This window comes from Stigmatopora nigra, chromosome 21 (assembly GCF_051989575.1).
Source record: "Stigmatopora nigra isolate UIUO_SnigA chromosome 21, RoL_Snig_1.1, whole genome shotgun sequence".
In the NCBI taxonomy this organism is placed as follows: domain Eukaryota; kingdom Metazoa; phylum Chordata; class Actinopteri; order Syngnathiformes; family Syngnathidae; genus Stigmatopora; species Stigmatopora nigra.
This window is the reverse complement of record NC_135528.1, coordinates 1,089,856-1,111,685: the sequence shown is the minus strand read 5'-3', so window position 1 is coordinate 1,111,685 and position 21,830 is coordinate 1,089,856. Positions and strand designations below refer to the sequence as shown.

The following is a 21,830-nucleotide window of genomic DNA, read 5'->3' as shown; positions in this document are numbered from 1 at the left end:
TGGCTGGCTCTAGAGGTGACTGTGTAGTGAGTGCTTCATACCTGGAAGTCAACAGCAATTGCCGCATTTTCACAACTATAAGGCACACTTAAAAGTCTTACATTTTCTCCAAAATAGACAGTGCGCCTTATAATACAGTGCGCCTTATGATACAGTGCGCCTTATATATGGAAAAAATGTCATTCATTGAGGGTGCGCCTTGAAATGCGGTGCGCCTTATAATCGTGAAAATACGGTATACACTGCTTCATGAATGTATTGTATACAATACAAATGCATGTTGATAAATGAAATGGGAGTATAATTTTTATTTCAGTATTCAGTTTTAATTATTCTATCTTTCGTTTAGTGTTCAGTTCAAATTATTCTATAGTCTAATGAGCATTTGGAGGTAGGACCATCAAGGAATGATGACTGGGCGCAATGTGATTGGGTAGTTCAGGGGTGTCAAAGTGGCGGCCCGGGGGCCAAATTTGGCCCGCCACACTATATCGTGCAGCCCGAGAAAGTAAATCAGGAGCACCGACTTTCTGTTTTAGGATCAAATTCAAATGAAGTTTATATATACACATTATATTTCCTGATGTTTCCCATTTTAAATCAATCATTGCAATTTTTAATTAAATTTTTGTCTTTTGTGTTTTTAGTTTAAAAGCATTTTGTAAAATCTAAAAGTAAATATATACAAATATTTTCAGTTTTGCACTTTAATATTGAAGTTAATGGAAAAAATATTTTGTTTCTCGGGCGGCCCGGTGGAGCAAGTCATTAGCGCGTTGGCCTTACCGCCTTGAGGTCCTGGGTTCAATTCCAGTTCGGTCCACCTGTGTGGAGCGTGCATGTTGCACTCTTGTTTCCTCCCACATTCCAAAAACATGCATGGTTGGCTGATTGGACACTCTAAATTGCCCCTTAGGTGTGAGTGGAAGAAGATGAAGATGATGAGAATGATAAAACTCACAGCAACCATTTCAGGGACAGTGGTGATTGCCAATGGGGAGCTATTCGCGAGTTGCTTTCTCTGGGGTTTCCGGAATAAAAGAGTAAGTACTTCTCAATAATAATAATCAACATCATTATCATCATCATCTCATCTCATTTTCTGAACCGCTTTGTCCTCATGAGGATCCCGGGGGTGTTGGAGCCAATCCTAGCTGACTCCATAGGCAGGGAACACCATGAATTGGTGGTCGCACAAGCAGATGGACAACCATACACACTCACACCAATACCTAGGGGCAATTTTGAGTGTCCAATCAGCCTATCATGCATGTTTTGGAATGTGGGAGGAAACCGGAGGAAAACCACACAGGCCTGGACAGAATCCTCATCATTATAATAATGATAATTCATTTTTTTCCCTCTCAGAATGTTGCAATCTATGACTTTTGGCCAGGTGATATTCCTGACCTGACTATTGCTCAGTGCACAGAGGTATCTCTACTAACGAAATTAATCGGTGCAGGGTTGTTTCGTAACCTTGATTTTTTGTAAAAGGCAGCATATTTTACATTTAATAATTCCTTTTGCGATATTTAATACTACACCGTAAGATAGTGGTTCTGAACCTGGGTTCAATGGAACCATAGGGGTTTAGTGAGTTGGTCTCAGGGGTTCAGTGGAGCCTCTGCCACAGAGTTCAAGACACATTGACTCATCATGTCTATTCACCATAAAATGCCCTGCTTGGCCATGACTGGTTGCAGATGATCATGTGACAATGCTGGCCAATCACTGGTGCAAGGAATTCATATATTTTGAATTTGAAAAAAAAAATCACATTTTATGTTACACAAAAGTAAGGTTCGGTGAATGCGCATATGAAACTGGTGGGGTTCCGTAGCTCCAACAAGGTTAAGAACCACTGCCCAAAACTCTTTAAAGAATTGTAGAACTATTAAAATTTTGAATGATGTATGCAAATCTGTTTATATGCAAAGAAAAGAAAAAAAAGGTCAAAAATGTTCTGCTCCCATGTCAGGACCGCCAAAAGCCTACCGTTTGGTCGCCGGACGTTTAGTTGCCGGACGTTTGGTCGCCGGACGTTTGGTCGCTGGACATTTGGTCGCCCAGACGTTTGGTCGTCTGGACGTTTGGTCGCCCGTACGTTTGGTCGTCTGGACGTTTGGTCGCCTGGACGTTTGGTCGCCTGGACGTTTGGTCGCCTGGACGTTTAGTCGCCGGACGTTTGGTCGTCGGACGTTTAGTCGTCGGACGTTTAGTCGCCAGACGTCTGGCTGCCGGCGACCAAAGCACGCTAACCTCGGGTCCGATATCATAGAAATATAGCTTCTCTTAGCCAATCGGAGGCAAGCACAGTGTTGGGATACTCAAGAGCAGGGGTGGCCAACCCGCGGCTCGCGAGCCGCATGCGCCTCTTTGCCCGGTTTCATGCGGCTCTTACGTCCATATCAAAGTTTGTATTTGTGTTTTATTTTTATTTGCGTGTGCGCTTCGCTTGAGTTCAATACGGTATTTTCGTCCAATGCGCATGTGCTCGGGATGAAAATACCTCAAAGTTTCCCAGTAGGAGCAAGGTCATTTAAGTAAACGTTTTTAACAGAGTGGGAGAGCTCCCGTGAACCAGAAGCGACAATGAACAGCGTCGCGCACACACAAAGTATCCCAAAGATCGAGCGTCGGCTGAAAAAGCCACACCCCCTGCGAGGCAGACCAAGGCGAGAGTGCTCAGCCGGGAGCAGCCAATAGGAGAGTGAGGCGTACACCACGTGGTGGGGGCGCTACTTAAAAGCCATTCATAATAAATGACAGCTCACAAGGAGCGAATGTTGCGCAAAAATAGGCTCTGATTTTATGCCAGAAGTCCCACTAAGTAACATGCATAGCAAAAGAAAAACGCTATTGTAAATTATTATATTTTTGTTTGTGGACTTGGTTGAACTGAGAGTTTGTCTGTGTGAGACAGTGCACACAATGTTCATTGTTGATAATGACTGGCCTGTGCTGTTAGTGCTGTAGGAGTCAATTTATGTCATTACTATGCTGGTGTGTGACATTTACAATAAATCTGGCTGAGCAAAGGTATGTGTATGATGTGGCTCTTTGCGGTAACACAGTAAAAAATGTGGCTCTTTGCGGTACCACAGTAAAAAATGTGGCTCTTGGTCTCTGACTGGTTGGCCACCCCTGCTCAAGAGGCTCTATCACATCAATTTATAAATAAAATACTGAATACAGTAACTCCATTTATGTTTTGGGTGATGTTAGATGTCGTTGATGTTTTGCAACTTATATTGTTCTTTCGTATCTGGGGAAAAAAGGTTTCTCAACAAAGATTTTAGTAACCTGAATATTTTGTATGTAGTAGACGCATTCGGAAGTTGAGGTAACACTGTAGTAGTATAAAAATCATAGAATTAAGGGTTTTTAATGTAGTCCTTGTTCCGCACGATACATTATTTTTTCTCCTACACTTGAGTTTCATTTTATTCAGTATAGACCAGGGCTCAGGAACTATTATGACACAGAGAGCCATAAACAATTCATACTTTCAAATATTATTATTTGAGAGCCAAACACAATTTAAAAGTATGCATAGATTTTTTAAATTCATTTCACCACTTTTAAAGGAGAAAAAGTTTCCTATTGGTGTGTTTGGGAATCAACTCTCAGTGACGTTTCCATATTTTTAGCTCACAGGATAGCGGAGAGCTATATGCACCCATCAAAAGAGCCACATATGGCTTCCGGGCCATACGTTTCCTACCCCTGGTCTAGACTATCTCAACAGAGTTCAGTCTCTTGCAGTCACAAGCTTGTGCAGCCTGGTTAATATCAATAGCAGCTTTGTTCAGCTTCCTCTCATTGGATCCCTTGACATCGATATGGCTCTCACTGAGTGAATAAACCATTCTACAGCAGCATCCGGGAATCCACTCACTCTCCACAAAGCAGGCACAAACTCGTTCCAAAAGGCAAACAGACAGCATATCCTCTTGTTCTTCTCTAAATACCTAAGATGACATATATTATCAAGTATTAGCACTGCAAACAACTGGTGCCGCCACTGTGTCTTAAATCATCTTTCCCATTAAATATTGCATTGAATATTTGATTAGTGGTGTAGAGAGCAAAAGTCATCTATATATATATATATATATATATATATATATATATATATATATATATATATATACATATACATATATATATATATATATATATATATATATATATATATATATATATATATATATATATATATATATATATATATATATATATATATATATATATATATATATATATATATATATATATATATATATATATATATATATATATATATATATATATATATATATATATATATATATATATATATATATATATATATATATATATATATATATATATATATATATATATTGGAAAAAAATGAATAACTGTCACAAACTGTCAATAACACTTATTACAATTGCAAACAAAAAAACTCCAGAAAATTATTAAATATAATTTTTTTCTTCTCTTTGTTTATCTACGTAAAACAATTTTACCAAATAACTGATTGTGAAACTATGACTGGCTGAGTAAAACATTCTTTCTTACACAGTAAATCAGATTTTCCACCCGAAGGCTTTCCTTATTCAGTAGTATTCCTGTGGAGATATACTGTGTAGATTTTGTTAGATATTTACTTTCAATTTTCTATAATGTTAATTATACAGTTTGTTGTTTCCGGGTTAGGGTTAGCAACACTAATATTTGAAAACCCATAAATAATTATGTTTGATTATATGTATTCGGATGGCCCGGCGGCTTGAGTGTTTAGCGCGTTGGCCTCATAATGGGGGTCGTGGATTCAAATCCAGGTCGTTCCACCTGTGTGGACTTTGCAAGTTCTCACCGGGCATGCGTGGGTTTTCTCCGGGGACTCTGGTTTCCTGCCATATTCCAAAGACATGCATGGTAGGCTGTTTAGACACTCTAAATTGCCCCTACTTATGAGTGTGAGCGTGAATGGCTAGCCTCCATTTGCCCTGCTTCGGGCCCGAAGGCAGCTGGGATAGACTCTGCCCCCCACCCAACCCCCACCCCACGCGACCCTAGTGAGAATACAGCGGTTCAGAAAATGAATGAAAAAAAATTATATGTAACATTATTCTTTATCACTTAGAAGATGAGCCATTCTTTTCGTTCTTTCCATCAGTACAGGCAGTGTTGGCACAGTAACAAGGTCAATATTTGAACTGGAAGTCAAGGTTAAAGGCCACTCCTATTGGCCCTTCACATTCACCACCTGCACTTAACCCTGCCTTATAAACACGGATCTGACTAACACCCACATACGCAAAACACACATGGTCTGCAGGCTACATCCTTGAATAGGATGCAACAACCTGTGTATACAAAAACTTAACTGAAATCTGTCAATTTTCATAGATCGTTAGTGGGTGGACACAATTTGCGGGGAAGCATAGAGTGCACGAACAAAACTTTAATGAAATGTAGTAAGATTCTCAAAAAAATAAAGACTGTAAAATCAATCCTGACGGGGAGGACATGGGGAAATGAATGAAATCCAGTGCGCCTTATAGAAGGAAAAAACAGAAAACCAAAAACGAAAAACCACCACTGTCGGATATTAAAAAAAAAAAAACGCCTGAACTGAAACAATACTGTTATATATGCAGATGCCATCTTACTTTACAAAATTTTGCATCTTATAGCTCCTCCCCCACTGCAATTTTTTTTTTACAAAAAAATCCAAAACATCAACAATGGATGGCTCTAGAGGTGACTGTGTAGTGAGTGCTTCATACCTGGAAGTCAATAGCAATTACCGTATTTGCACGACTATAAGGCGCACTTAAAAGTCTTAAATTTTCTCCAAAATAGACAGTGCGCCTTATAATACTGTGCGCCGTATAGTACAGTGCGCCTTATGATACAGTGCGCCTTATATATGAAAAAAATGTCATTCATTGAGGGTGCGCCTTAAAATGCGGTGCGCCTTATAGTCGTGAAAATACGGTACTATTTGTTGGTTATATTCTGTTTTGCTGTAAGAAAACAACCATTACTGGATGAATTCATTCCTTATGATATTGACCTTAATAATTGCTTTCGATTCATACAGTATCCCAGAAATACCACATGCGATGAAGAAGGGGGATCTTGAAACTGTCTTTCCTGGAACCCTCTGTGTGGGAAGAACTGCCACAAAGGGTACAGGTACCTAATGGGGCAATGGCATGGATAAGACGGTTTCCATGTGCTATGGCTCTTCAACAACTTTTTGCTCAGCTAAAGTTTTACACGAAACTTAATTCTAATTTAGTTTTACATTTTTATGCCTTATTGGCTCTATTTGCCCCGCCTCCACCCTGACTTTCAGAGGGAACCTATCAAGGGTTGTTTGCTTTGGTCTTTCCATCAAAATATTCCCAAAATGATGCACACAATAGAATAATGCACAACCACTTGTCAACGAGTAGTATATACTCCTCTTAGTGATCGCTCCGCCATTTGCACTGACTAACGGGAAAAAACACTGAAAAAAATTGAATGCTCCGCCCAGTGCTCGTCTTATGAGCAACCTCTTTCCTGGCTGAATGCTCGTATATTAAAATTTGTCTTATATCTCAAGATAAATATTTGCCCAAAATTTTACTCGTATCTCAAATTGCCCGTATGTCGGTGCACTTGTATGTCGATTACTGTATATTCAACAAATTGTTCAGTTCCTGATCACAATGTATAACAGCGGATCCCAACCTTTTTCTCATCATAAGACAAAATTTTGTGCATGGAACGACATCCATTTTGGCAAAACAATAACATAAAAGTCCCAAGCATAATAGCAATTATTTATTATTATTATAACAAGTTCTTTCATTTCAAGTAGAAGGGCGGAATAGAAAATGTTAATGTTTATTACTCTAACGGACTGCACCAGGTGGCTCGCGGAACTGTACCGACTTGTCCATGGACTGATGGTTGGGGACCGCTGATGTATAACATTCTGTTCATGAATCATCTGGTGCTGATCCAACCAATCAGCAAAAATATGGTGTGTTCAGGTTTGCCAGTCCCTCTGAAAATTCAATTTCTACTTGATTTGACCAAATCCCAATTAATGGATAACCTAAAAGTTACAGACTGTGGAATCAGCTACCTAACTGAATACATTGTTGACATTTGGGTTAAAATGCCCATAGCTTATCTCTCAGGCCACAAAAAAATATATTTGGGAGAAAATTTATTCAAGTAGTTTTTAATGTGCATGGTCAAAAACGACAACAATTTACAAATAAGCGGACATTAATCACACCGTAGCTGCAACAGTAAAAATATTTTGTGTAATTTGTGAATTCCTTTCATAATACAATCACTCACTTAGAATCCCTACTATGTAAGTTATGCATCTTTAAATTAAGTGAATAGTTTAAAGCAGGGGTAGGAAACATATGGCTCGGGAGCCACATGTGGCTCTTATGATGGGTGCATATGGCTCTTATTATGGGTGCATATGGCTCTTTGCTGAAATATGGAAACCAGTGGTGAGAGCACCGAGTCCCGAACGCACCAATAGGAACGTCACGTCGGGACTGTCATTAATATTACATTGAACTCATCGATATTCATTGATTAGCAACAGCGTAACAACGTTGTCAAAGGAATTCAGAGACTTTTTGTACTTTAAAAGTGAAAAAATGACTGCAAAATTTCACGTATTTTGACTTTTAAATTGTGAGTATGGCTCGTAAAGAATAACATTTGAAAATGGGAATTGTTTATGGCTCTCTCTTTCAAAAGGGACTCCTGGTTTAAAGGTATGGATGATGAAATTTTCTGTGCAGATATGAGTAGAATCGATATGAACTGTTCAAGGATATTTGTATATACCACCGTATTTTCTTGCATAAACACCATATTCGCAACAAAAAAATATGACTGAATAAAGGGTATTGGCTTATATGTACACAAGACGTGTCATACTATTTTTCACCAGTAGATGTCCTCAAAGTAACATTTACTATTACACGGTTATTTTCTGTTTTGCAGTTAGCAAATGATCATTCCAGGATGAATCACTAACTTCCTTATGATATTGACCATAATAATGTACTTTTATTTCATACAGTATCTCAGCAATACCGTGCGATTTTTCTTAAGATTTTCCGTTCAAAGTAACGCATTTGTACTCACTATTGAAATCATGACTAGGGAGGTGAAAAATGTGAATCAGGGGCGGAGAAATTGTAAATTTCAATGATTTTAGGGCAATTTTAAGGGTGCTGTTTATACGTAAGGTGGCTTATATGCGAATAAATACAGTATTCAATAATGAAAGTTTATTAAAGGAGGCTGGGACAGGCTTTATCACCCGGTGACCCTCTTCAATTTCAGCAGTATTGCTGAAGAAATGTATATCTTTTTGTTGTTTTGAAACTAGTTTCACTGTAAAAAAAGACTTCACGCAACCATTGTCTTGGTGATGCTCAGTATGTAACAAATTGAATCTATATAGAACTAGTACTATATTACATTACGTATGATTTAGAATAGCGTTTCCGCTCATCTTTTCATTAGATATTTAATTTTGATGTTTTATTTAGGAATATAAAATGTCTTCCCCTTGATTTTAAAGTGTTTTGTCATAAACAATTTCAAACAAATTCATTAAAAATAAATTTTAACATTCATTTAATAGTGTACAAGATAATTCAACTGAAAAACATGACCGCATGAACATGTATGTACACAACCATAAAGTACAAACATTTCAATGAACCAGTCATAAAAAAAGGGCACCTGGTCGCAACATTGTATCAAAATACATGAGGAAAAAAAAAGTCCCACAAGAGACAAAGGTCAATGTTTTCACAGAAAACATATAGACTGTATAGCTGACCTGCAGAATGCTTCATAATACTGACATTAAACCCTTCCGTAAGGGTCCAGATGGAGGGTTCAGAGGTCATTTGGTGTAATCGGCTGACTCGCATCATAATAGACAGCTGGAAAAAGATCAGCATCCAAGCCACAAAGCAAAAAAAAAAATAAGTAGCTTTTACAGGCTCATTATCTTAAGCACATTCACCTAACAGCTGCAGCGAGCAAAAAAAAAAAAATAGTTCTATAAATATATTGAATTTTAGGCTAAGGGGCCTATTTCATAGTTGTTCATGCTCAAATCATTATTACTTGTGTTGCCATTTCATTTAATCTTTTGTTTTAAAGTTCTGTCAAAGAATCCCATGGGTAATATGAATAACCAAGGGGGGGAATTCATGTAAGAATCTTTGTCGACTTCCATTCAGGTCCAAGATTTTGCTCACGTGACAGGCAGACGTAAAGGCAAAAACAGCAAGTTTCAATCTATTAAAAACAGTTGGTCGTCTACATAAAGAATTGGAGACTTTTGCTTGTAGAGTAAATCTACAGTGGTTCGATGAAATCAGAGGTTGCACAGGGTGTTGTCTTTGACAACCATGAGGTTGACAATATGTCAACTCAGTGTCCGTGCTGGTTGTTTGCAGGGTGGTTGGGGGGGAATGGTGGTCCATTTACACCTGGGTGATAAAAAGCGCAGTTGCTCTCGTACCTGCAGTTTCCCTTCATCATAAAGTGTCGACAAACAGGACGCATGGACATATCTATTGTTGAGGAATTGAGGGAGAAAAACAACACAATTAGTTTGATAAATCAAATGTACAGGCACCTCACATTATCATCATACTTTTTACTTATTCCCCTTTGATTGATCAAATTATGAAAAACAACCCTCATGTTATGTTTGCATCTCCACATACCGTTCATATTGTGCCCGCCTCTCGGACCTGCTCGCCCTCGCGGCCTGAAGCCAGGGTCTCCTCCTCGGCCTCTTCCTCCACGATGGAAATGCCCCCCTCGGTGGGGCCCTCCTCTCATGGAGTCATCTCCCCAGTAGTGGCCATTGTCCCCACGGCCCGGCCCTGGTGGTGGTGGTGGTGGTCCCATCATTCTCGGGCCTCCGCCGGGGTTGAAAGGTGGCCCGTGATTGTGGGGTGGCGGGGGGTGGCTGAACCGGGGACCACCTGGTGGCATGTTGGGTGGGTATCCGCCACTGCTCATAGGCATTGGCATGTGCATATTGTTCATGTTGTTCATTGGACCATGACCCAGCAAACCTGGGTTGACTAGATGGGCAAGGAGGAGAAATGGGAAAATGAGTTAGACATGAGAAACTAAATTTAAAAGGGGAGGAATTCAAATGTAACTAGTTAATATAACAATAATTACCAAGAATATACATTTTGACGAACGTCTCTCCTTTCTTTTATCCTTTTAGTGACTTTCTTTGATAATTAAAAATAGAAAAAAAAACTACATCTCCATCTATTTGGACACCTAGTCTAACATATAATTATTAATCGTTATTTAATTCTTACTATTAATTAAAAAATAGAATTTTAAAACAAAATTCTAATCAAACAAAACAGATATACACTTGATATGGCCCCAAATTACGCTAAATTTGATGAATAAAAACATGCTATAAATTTTTTTTAAATTTGTTTTAAGTTTAATAAAATAAATAATAATTTTATTATTAAAGCTGTTTAAATTTAAGAAATAAATGAAGACAATAAAAACATTTCCCCTAGGGTTTCTCAAGATAAAATCAAGGAAAATATTCATTTAAAATTTGATAAAATAATATATACAATGAACTATGACTGCCATTGACAACATTAGACATCCAAATAATTTAAAATGGGGAAGAATCACTGTGAATGTTTCAAGGTTTTGGAAAGGTGCTCGATGTCGAATCCATTTCAACTCAGAGAGTAGAAAGTATTTACTGCCAATTTCTCCCAGTCAAAATAGATTGGGCGACCAATGAGATAGGAGTGTCCTACAAAGGTTTCAAGATCAAAGAAAGAGCAAGTTGTCACTATACCTGGTGTAGGTCCCTGGTTCTGGTTTTGTGTCTGTTGCAAGGAACCCAGAAGTTGTTTAAGCTTATCAGAGAAGTCAGGCTGCTTGATGATGTCTTCAGTAGACTGGCTCCCAGATGCCCCCTAAAGATACAAACGTTAGCTGTAGCGGAATTATAACACGAAAGCAGTATTAATTGTTTTGTAGCGGAAAACCCCTACAAAACCACTTTTGTAGAGTCCTGATGTGAACATGTAATGATATGAGCCTAAACTGAATTGAACTCAGGCCTCTTGAAAGGCAAAATCGAGAAAGCTTGTTTGCAATAGTTTCAAACATATCCAATTGATCACTGTGAATGTATTCATTCATCCTAAGATTGTATGTATTTGTCAATTGATTCTAATTAGATTCTCCATTCACACAAATTTGGAAATACTGTCTATATAAAAATGTAGTTTCACTCGTGAGATGAATAAACAAGGTATCAAACAACCACTGCTACCATTTTATGAAAGAAGTTGTCATGTTCACATGCATAAAAAATGTACACAAGAGTGCCGAACCAATTCCACATGCGACCCCAGCGGGCGCAGGTTTTCATTCCATCCAATCAATACAAGTGTTTAACCTGAAACAAGTTACATCTGAGTTCAATCAAGTGACTACACTTGTACGACACCAGATTGGTGAAAATGTTTTCTTAATTGGTTGGAATAAAAACCTACACCCACAGCAAGTGGTAGGGCATCTATGGCTATAGAACCTATGAAGTCGCTTCAAGTGAGTAAATGAAACAGATGAAAATTTTTTATTTCACTGTTGACAAATGCAGCCAGTCTGCAGTTGGCATGTACCATGATAGATGAAAGCAGCTCCTGTACGTTGACAGCTGGTGTGGTGGGATTGTTGACAGTGTTTGTGTTCTGGGGGCTACGTGAATTGTTGTTAAGGTTGCCCATCAGGTTGGCAAGGACAGGTGGCAGTTTGGAGCCCTCATTCTGTCCCATTGCAGGAAATTGCTGAGACGTGTCCATGGGCTCTGAGTAGCTATCATCTGGCACTGACGAATCCTAGACAAAGTTAATAGAGAGTTAATTTTGGACCCGAAAGAATGGGGTTTTGCTTTGACTTTTATACAAACCTCATCTAGGGGTATGAGTCGAGGTGGCATAGGTTCATAAGGCTCTGGGTCGGGTTCATGTGGACTGTCAGGCACACTAGTAAAAAGAAATAAGCAAAAAAACTTTGGAACAAACTTTTCAAGATTTAATCTCAAGTAAATCCAACAAAGCAATATAGTACAGTGGTACCTCGACATACGTGTGCCCCTACATACGAGCAATTTGAGATACGAGACTAATTTTGATATACGAGCATACAACGGACGTGTGAGACTGTCTCCCGCCCCGCAACTCCCTCGTGTAATTTCTCTGGTCGCAACTCCCTCGTGTAATGTGTCTACGAGCACTGGACGGAGCGTTGCATTTTTTCAGTGTTTATTTTCCCATTAGTCAGTGCGAATGGCGTATATACTACTTCTTGTTGGGAAGTGGTCATGCGTTAGCCTATTGTGAGGAAATTGTGTGTATCATTTTTGGAATATTTTGAAGGGAATACAAAAGCAAACAACCCTTGATAGGTTGTATCTAAAGGTCAGGGTGGAGGCGGGGCAAATAACGCCAACTCAGGAAAAGAAAAGTATAGAAGTTTAAAACAACATTAGAATTAAGTCTAGTTAAGGTTAGATTAAATTTATTTTTGAGTGTGTCTGAATCATAATCCAAGTTCATTTAAATTAGTTTATGTTATGTTACGAGCAGGTTGGGTGCATAAGCACCCCCACCCCCCCACCTGTCACTCTCTCTCTCCCTTCCGTGAAACCTATTTATGTTAGTACTATTAAACACATTTTAGTACTATTAAACCACTCGTTATTTGTTATTTCTTAATAGATGGCAAGTTAGAACAAATACAAATGTTTTTCCAAACCAATATCCTGTTTTGAGGGTTAGAATGAATTAATTTGTTTTAGTTCATTTCTATGGGAAACGTTCATTTGAGTTACGAGTATATCAACATACAAGCTCAGTCCCGGAACGAATTAAGCTCATATCTCAAGGTACCACTGTATTAATACATACAGAGTTATTAGTCTTAAAAAAAACAAGCCCACCTCTCTTTACTGAGAAAGATCTCCTGCAGGATGCCCATCTCTCGGTCCCGCTGGGTGAGCTTTTCTGTGCTGTTGGACCCAGGAATGACCAGACTGCCAGGCAAATTCAGAGGCCTTGGGGGTGTCCAGGGCACCCTTTCCTCCATTGTGTCATGGGAAAGCCGTCGGGCCATTTCAAAAGTCTGCCTATCCATCATTAGCTCCCGTTTGGCTGCCTCACCAAAGTCCTTAATTTTATTGACATTGACTGGAAATGGAGGAGGGGACAGTTATTAATATATAATAGAGGGAGTTTGACATTCACAAAGCTTTGCATGTTTCATACCTCTCTCTGTCTCATCGAGGTCAAAATAAAAGTAATGCTTAAGGTTATCTTCCTGAGCCCAGTGAACAGTCTTCTTTTTCTTTCCCTTCTTAGTCAAGTCTTCTTCTCCGCGAGGTTCTGAGAGAGAATTAGGTTTGTCTCCTGAAAAAATACAATTAATTTAAATTGGGATTACTGACAATTCATGGCTGAAAAGGTGACAATGTTGTCTTCTTTCATTTGCCTCACCGTTGTCCATGGAGTCTGGGTCTTCTGAAGGCACGGGGGTCCCGGGTCGTTCCGTCTCCTGATTTTCAAAACTAGTATTCGACGAAGTCGTCTCTGGAGATGTTGGTTTGGTTGATGATGAAGAATATGTAGATGATTTACTGTCAAATGGATTTGTCTGAAAGAAAAGATGTGAGAATTGTTTCATGGTGCAACTGCTTAATACAAATGGACATTAGGAACCAGCTATTGTTTGGCCATATGTTCTTTTTTCTTTTACTTTTTAATTTAATCATGATTTCAAGTTGACATACCTTAAGGTACTATGTTCACTTAACTTACTTTGGGTATACAGTCATACCTCTACATTAGAATGTCTCGAGATACAAAAAAGATCCCAGTAACGAATTTCCCCAAAATGTAAATGCCATTCATCGTCACGGAATTCTTGATTTTTTGTTGAGTTTTTTCAAGTGTAGATAAAGCAGGTGCTTCTGTTTTTATCATCATGCTTCCAAAGAAAATTGCCAGTGCCAATGAAAAGAAGTTGTTAGCGAGGAGGGACAATGAGATGGTTGAGGGGCATAAAAAGGAACTCTCTAGAGTTAAATGGAACACTTGCCAATACAAGAGGAACATAGGGAGAAGGTGGATGAGGAGGAAACAGCGAGCATTCCAACATAAAAAAAAATATATCAAAAAAATGCTGGAGAAATTTCGCAAACTTTCTCTCCTCAGAGAAATAAAACCATCGAAGAGTCATGTGTTCGCCCACTATCTGTCGCATGATAGAAAATTTATTTTAAGTCGTCAATGGCAATCGTCTTTGGATAGTTTTAAAAAAATAAAATAAAAAAATTAACGTCCGGCAACCAGCACTACAGAAGGGCAGGTAAAATCCAAACAAGAACCCGTAGTGACTACTAAAATGGGTGAAAATTTTCATTTTAAAGAAATCATGTTGAATAATGTTGTGGTTTGAATTCTTTATGAGATGTATGTTCATGTGTTCTCTCTATGCTTGTTTATTCATTTTAGGACATTAATAAATTATTTTCTAATAACTTTCTTTAATTATTGTGTTTCTCAACTTTTATACAAAATTGGAACAATTTAACCAATTTTAAAGGGCTTAGTTGATAGTTGTGAGAGGATCATGGAACAAATTAGTATACCTGTCAACCTATACATTATTCCCATATGTTCCCATACATGTTTTTTGATGATTTCGAATTGTGTAAGCCGTATAATTTTTGTACCGTATTTTTGTAAAGTCGTTTTTTGTAAAACCAATCTCGTTTTGCCCATTTTTCCTGTAATCCGGATCATCTCGGTCACTGGTAGTAGACGAAAACATCATCGCCAACTGCTAATAGTGTTGTCATGCTTTAAGCATGATATGCGCACGCGCATTCTCCTTTTACCGGTACGCCTTTTCACTAAATAAATATAGCGTGCCAGAAAGCTGTCCACTTTGGAGAAAATGTTTGACTTTTACTGTGAGTAAATAATAAGTAGTAAATTAATCATTGCAATTATTAACAAGGGGAGTAAATTGCAGAGGTTGACAGGTATGAATTAGAGAAATGACAAAGTACTGGTCCAATTACAAAAAAGTTATGGAAAAGGTTCTGGAACCAATTCATTTTGTATGTAGGGTTACGACTGCACTTGATCCATTTTATGACACTGATATTGTGAACTCGATTAAATGAGATGATCGGGTTCATGGCCCATGCTTAAATTTCTGAGTAAACTGACCTTAACTCTTTGGCTATCTGATCTGAAAATTGCATTTTACTTATATGAAGGTTCTATATAATTTTTTTGATGTTTTGAAAATCCCATCCAAGTATAACAAAAACTAGCTTTCTTGGATAATTCATATATTCATTATGACTATTATTTTCTTGAAAAATTAACTTTCGAGTTAAAAAGCCCAAAAATTCCAGTAAAATGTTGTTCCGCACCCGCCGTTTGATTACTTTTGTACAGCTGTTTTGCGGAGGGTGATTATTTCTTCAAGCTGGTGATAAATGGAATCACCTAAACTCTAAACATTATTGTTCATTTCTACATGGTATATGTAGGGAACATGGGGCTAACTTCAAAAAATTTGTGTCTTAAAACTTAATTTTCACAAAAATGTGCTTTAGGCAGTCAAAAGGTTCAATGGCTTGAGTGCCCTTCTAAGCCAATTTAGCAGCAACCTATTATATTTTACAAAAACTGAAGTCCAGTTTATTGATAATGTTGAGTTCAAACTACTCAAGTCATTGTGTGCCATTGACGCCAATCACATTCAAAACTGCCAACCTCTGTCGACCCCATTTCAGGAGTACCCTTGTCCCATTTCCGGAGTGAATGTGAGTCAATATAAAATGTATTATAAGAATAAAAAGTTTGACAATATAAATCAAACTTATGGTGTTTCTTCACATTAAATGAAATATTGTGTTTGCAAACTATTGAAAAAGTACAGCATAATGAAAATAAGTTAATCTTTGAGTTTCGGGTCCTCCAACGTGCGTTTTACAGTGAGAAATGCGAGCATATATCACGCTTAAGTCACACTTGCATATTGTGCAAGTTGGCAGCTCTGCACTTTGAACGAATATTTACGATTTTAAATTTGATATTCAAGAGTCACCTGCAATCCAATAATTTTAACATGCAGGGTTGTAACCAATAAACTATTTTTTTTTTGTTTTCCATCAGAAGCAGGTTGTTCAATAAAAAATTGATATCAACTGCAAAACACTAATGAATGGGATAAATTCATCTTACACAAAGTTTTCTTTCATTTGTTTGTCTACATTTGTCCGGCAGTCTATCATCAGTAAATGTACCTTGTTTGCAGTCGGGGACACTGCCTTGGTATTCGAAGGTGAAGAAGAAGCAGCAGCAGCGGCGGCGGCAGCAGCAGCAGCCTTCTTCTTCTTGATCTTGATACCAGGCACTGGAGCGGAGTTGAGGGCATCTAGGAATCCTGTGCACTCCATAGCTGCAGACACATTCAATAGTATGAGAACATGCAGCTACACGTTTACAAGTGTATACATAACAATAGTCAGGGCTCGACATAAACAACTGCCTGAATAACCGCGGCAGCCAAGTACAGTATTCCCTCGCTTATCGCAGTGAATGGGGACCGGGACCACCCGCGATAAGTGCATTTCCGCAAAGTAGGGATTCCCCTTCAAAAATGCTTAATTTGAATTTAATTCCAAAAATATATATAAATATTTTTTTAACCCCCCCCCCCCCTGTATACAGTACACCATATAGAATACGGGCAGAGAGAGTGAAATTCATGTTACAACAAAAAAAACCTGTAAAATATGTTGTTTCAATGTAATATTTGTATTTTTTTTCCCAAAAGAAATCTGCGAAGCTCTGAGTCCGCAATAGCTGAACCGCGAAGTAGCGGGGGAACACTGTACTCTTTTCGGGCAGCTCATTATGTTTTGATTACGTGATGTAAAATAAATGAGGAAAATCACAATCACTTCATCCGTGTTGTTTCTTGGGAATGTGCATGTGATATTTTTCCGATGCTCGTGTGAAATATTTATCTCTGTTCCCTTAAAGGCGCCGCCACCTTGCAACAAATATTACTAGATTTTTTTTTTACGCAGGCCGGTACGCACCAATCATGTTCCATTTGGGATTTCGACAGCGCATTGTCTTTGTACCAGTACCCATAAAATATTCACCATATCTGTGTTTGGAATAACGTTATAAATCAGGGCAGGTGGATGACCACCTCACGCAGGTAAGATACATAGATGAAATACCTCCCCTAAAAGCAAGTGGGTTAAAAAGTAAATGCAGTACCTTGATAGTTGGTTAATATTATGTTGAATTAAGTATACACTTACGTTGTGCTGGAATGATCTTGACTTTAATTTCTTTGGCTGAGTTCGAAGGCGTGTTTAGAGGTTTGTATTTCTTCTCCAATGGGGGATTATCAAATGGACCAGAGCTGTTTAGAGAAAATAAAGAGAGCAGTTACGGTAACTGACCACTAGATGGGCACAGAGAGCAAACACAAATTAGCTCTGATGGCGCTGTGCTGACGTATTTTGCTGATAAATTTCATTACCTTAATCTCTTGAGAACCGGAGGCTTGATGTTGTACTTGTCACCGAGCTGAGGGGCTGCAGGACTTTTCTTAGCGGGTGCAGGGTTTGGCGCGTCCATCTCAAGACCTACAAAACCACGTGTCCTTAAATAAAAGTACCTTAAAGAGACAGTAGTACCTTCATTTCTTATAATGACTGACCTATGGAACGAATTTTTGCATGACTAGGCGCATGAGCTTTAGCCTTGTCTTTCTTCTTTTCTTCCTCTACACTTTTGTCCTTAATTTCTTTGTTTGGGACCTTGCCATCTTCTTTCTTCTTCTTTTTATCTAAATGTTGAGTAGATAGGATTTAAAGATAATTAAAAAGGAAAAAACATTAATACAAGATATAAAGTAGGTCGCTCTTACCGGCAGGACTGCTGGTATTGCTTGATACACTCTGGGATCTAATTGTTGCCATCCAGCCATCAACAAGCACTGACGCCAACTTTCTCAATTCTATAAAATGGGTGAAATTAGGCATGAGGAATAAACTCTGGGACACAATACGTATAAGATGAAAGAGCATACTGACCTTCAGTGTCTGCAGATTTACATAGTTGTTTCACCAACTTTGCTGTGTTGTTCTGTGTAGAAAAAAAAGATACATTAACAAAACGAAGACAAGGTCAAGTGCTAATTAAAATCCTATCAAAATATTTATCCACTTACATTGATTTTCTAAATATTGTGCACTTAACAGTAATTGTAAAAACATATATTTTAATGTTTAGCACATACTTGTTTGAGATGGTCCACTTTAAGTGGCAGCTTCTGCAGAGTTAGCAGAATAAGCTGGAGCAGAGGAGAATTATTGGTTGTTTTGGAGTAGGTGAGCCATGAGTTCAGTAGCCTGTAGCCTCCAACTCGAATGAATCTAAAACATGAGATTGATGCACTTGTGAATGAAACAATTGAGGGCCTAAGGTTTTGACACAACAGTAGCATGACATTAATAATTACAATTTGTACGGCAGCATTAAGACTAACCTGTTTAAAACATCATGAGATTTTGTATGAAGTAGGATGTTTAAGTACATACAACGACTGACCATCTTGGTAGAGGCTTTCATCAGACTGTTTAAAAAGAAAAATTATTTGCAGTATATCAAACAATCAAACATTTCATTATTTCATCACAAGCTTGAATTCCTTACCTGAACATTTTGGGGACTCCCTCCAAGCTACACAGTCCTCCATCCTTGCCTAGAAGAAGCTCCACTCCTTTTAAAATTTCTTTGGGGTCCACCGGCACCCCGTCCATTTCTAAAAAAGGAAAAAAAAAAGCAAACCTCCATTAATACATGTAATTGTGGGGAAAAAAATAAATAATCAGTTTTATCTGTTGCGGCACTGATTTTTTTTCTTATTGTTGTCGAAGATTTTGCATCCAAAATAGGGCTGCTCAACTGAAGTGAATGAATGCCACCCATAGTTACCAGGCCCAGCCAACATTTCACCCAACTCAAAAATCATAAAAATGCAGCCGGTCCACCACACAACTTGTCTCACCACTTAATTCTACAATTAACTGTTCAAAGAACATATTTTCTAAAGTCACAAGGACATCAACCAACTAAATCCCTAGTGGTCAAGCTGGAATCAAACAACACAACAATGAAGTTACAAAATGATTCATTCATAATATAACTCATTATAAAAATATACCTCACACTGTTATCAGACAACACCTCAACAAACCTACAAAATTACTTATGAGCACAATATACCCCAGAAATGAATACGCAGTCTAATAAATGGTAAGTGTTGCATGCTTCAAGGAAAAATTAGTGTCCCAGGGCACCAAAATGTCTCCTCTATGGATCATAAAGGGCATTTGTATTGGCATGGTTCTGGATGAGATATCAGAGTTTTCATTTGAATGAATGAATAACTTATCAGGGCTTCAAATCAATTTCAAATCTGATTAAATATATATATATATAATCCATTGCTTAATTTTAGTCATCAGTCAATTAAAAGCTACTCATATCCACTTTATAACATGCATTGCTGTAATAGAAAGATCAGGTGGTTTACGAGTTAGTAATTATGACAAGGTTCATGAAGTTAATTTTAATGAGGTGTATTCTGTACCTTTCCCTCACTTATGTTAAAGTATAAAGTCATAGGAATGAATTGAATGCTTGCACGAGGCCAGTTGTACAAATATTTTCTGATTGGATGACTGTTTATATAGTACCGCCCGAATTATAAAAAAAATTGAAATGACAGATTACAAATTACTGACAGTAATAACTTTTTGATACACAAGGGTATAATATTGCCTGTGGCTACCTGTACTCCAATTAAAGTGCTAGCCAAGATATAACTTAACATTGAATGGCATAGTATGGGCAATGTTGTGTACTTTCTCAAAGTTCCTTTTCATGGAATTGTGTATAAAAATCTTTCTAGTGGATCTTAGTTCATTGGAAATATTATGTGAGGAATCAGTTAGGTCTTACCCGCTTAAATGTTGAAGTAGTTTTATATAGTCTCTGAACTCCACAACACTGGAAATAATTCAAAGCCTGAAAGTGGCACAACTGTTACACATGGGTAAACAAAAATGATACAAGATGCTGCTGTATTTCCCATTGGGAAAATATTGGCAAGAAGGATGGGAAATCACTAGTAGAAATCGAGAGTAAAGCTAATAAGAAAAAGCAAGTGAGTAATTACTAAACTATTAAAAATCGAGATAAGTGTTTAGGGTCTCTATTGTTATGCCTCAGTTCTATGAAGAGAAATCCTATCTTAAATTATGTGGAATAGAGGGAGGGGCGAGACTGCTCAGCCAATGAGAGCACCCCTCTTTCACCCCTTCGACGCCAGACTAGAACTGTTAGCAAAGGATCGCACATCAAAAAGGACGCTTAGGTTCTAACAACAAAGCAGGAGCAACTGTCGCGCGACAATTTAACAAGACACCTGATACGCAACAGCGAGACCATTGTGCCTTTACGGATTTCAACCCCCAAGTGCTCAGAGGAAACCAAGGCACTCGTCCACTATTTTCTCCGAATTTCGTGTTAGGAAAAACCACATGGCTCTAGACATCCCGCAATCTTTATCCATAGATTGCCCAGTGCGTACTGCGGGATTAGAGGCAGGCGGCTTCGCTATTATCGTCAACAAGACTGCTTCATCGAACGTCCAGCAGTCCTCAGCCCAATGCAATCTTTATGTATAGATTGCGGTGAGTTTCAGTTCCGTTGAGCAGCCCATACGAAACCCCGGCAGGCAAAAAAAATAAAAAATAAATCCGACTTCATTGGTCATTAAGGCTCCTGAGAAAACATGGCAATCTTTATGATGAGATTGCTTATAGATATTCACTATTCATCGAGATAAAATTTAATTAGCCCAGCTCGTCTCACACACGAAGAAACAGACTTGTGTCAACGTCTATATTCTTGTGTGAGCTCATGCTACACAATAGGCTAGGCTAATCAGTGCCGCAAAATGGCTTACATAAACAAGTCAACCAAGGGTATTAATATTAAAACTAAATCCCCTAAACGTCCAGTAATAACTTATTGTGCTTCTCGGGGCACTTATTCATTTATATAAAAAAACATATCGTCAACTTTGATGGCTTTAATACCTGCTTCAAAATTTCTAATGGGTGGGGCTTTGGTAGCTAAAAGCTAGCCTTTTCCTTCAAGAACTGGAGGCAAAAATAGTAATCAGATGTCCATTACTTGATGAAAAAAACATCAATTTGAGTAGTTGGTCGACGTCCTCGACGGCTGCGTCTTCGGGAAAATTAATTGAAACCTGAAGAAATACACAAGAAAAAAACCATCTTAGTTACACTCGAGTTACTTTTTCCCCTTCCGCAGAGTTAAAGGCATGCGGTGACTTGTGTGCAAATGCTGGGGTGATTTCACCTTCAATTACGACAAATACATACACGAATGTTTTGACGTCTTTACTTACCTTTGACCAAATCCAGGAATGAGGCTTTGGGGGAGGGCCTAAGCTTTTATACGTTGTGACGATTTTTACGTCACGGGGGCGTCATTTCTAGACTGATATCATTTCAAAATGGTGGACAACCAACCCTACCCTCTATTTCAAAGGCAAAATGGCGATGCGCGTAG

At 38.2% G+C, this 21,830-nt stretch overlaps 1 protein-coding gene across 2 annotated transcripts; it reads right to left on the bottom strand.

Annotated features, from left to right (window-relative positions):
* Nucleotides 1-8,653: 8,653 nt before the first annotated feature.
* Nucleotides 8,654-21,664, bottom strand: ppp1r10 (protein phosphatase 1, regulatory subunit 10). Of its 2 annotated transcripts, XM_077743996.1 has the most exons (19): nucleotides 21,332-21,664; nucleotides 20,190-20,255; nucleotides 18,879-18,987; nucleotides 18,712-18,798; nucleotides 18,463-18,598; nucleotides 18,257-18,308; nucleotides 18,091-18,180; nucleotides 17,881-18,009; nucleotides 17,701-17,806; nucleotides 17,477-17,580; nucleotides 16,445-16,599; nucleotides 13,617-13,773; nucleotides 13,389-13,529; nucleotides 13,064-13,310; nucleotides 12,032-12,107; nucleotides 11,745-11,960; nucleotides 10,910-11,030; nucleotides 9,780-10,145; nucleotides 8,654-9,623 (listed from the first exon to the last, which is right to left on the bottom strand). In XM_077743996.1, the coding sequence occupies exons 3-19, from the start codon at nucleotides 18,983-18,985 to the stop codon at nucleotides 9,481-9,483; spliced, it is 2,433 nt and encodes an 810-aa protein (XP_077600122.1). In that variant the 5' UTR covers nucleotides 18,986-18,987; nucleotides 20,190-20,255; nucleotides 21,332-21,664; the 3' UTR covers nucleotides 8,654-9,480. The 2 variants fall into 2 exon arrangements, with proteins under 2 accessions (XP_077600122.1, XP_077600121.1); XM_077743995.1 differs by lacking the exon at nucleotides 20,190-20,255.
* Between the last annotated feature and the right edge of the window lie 166 nt (nucleotides 21,665-21,830).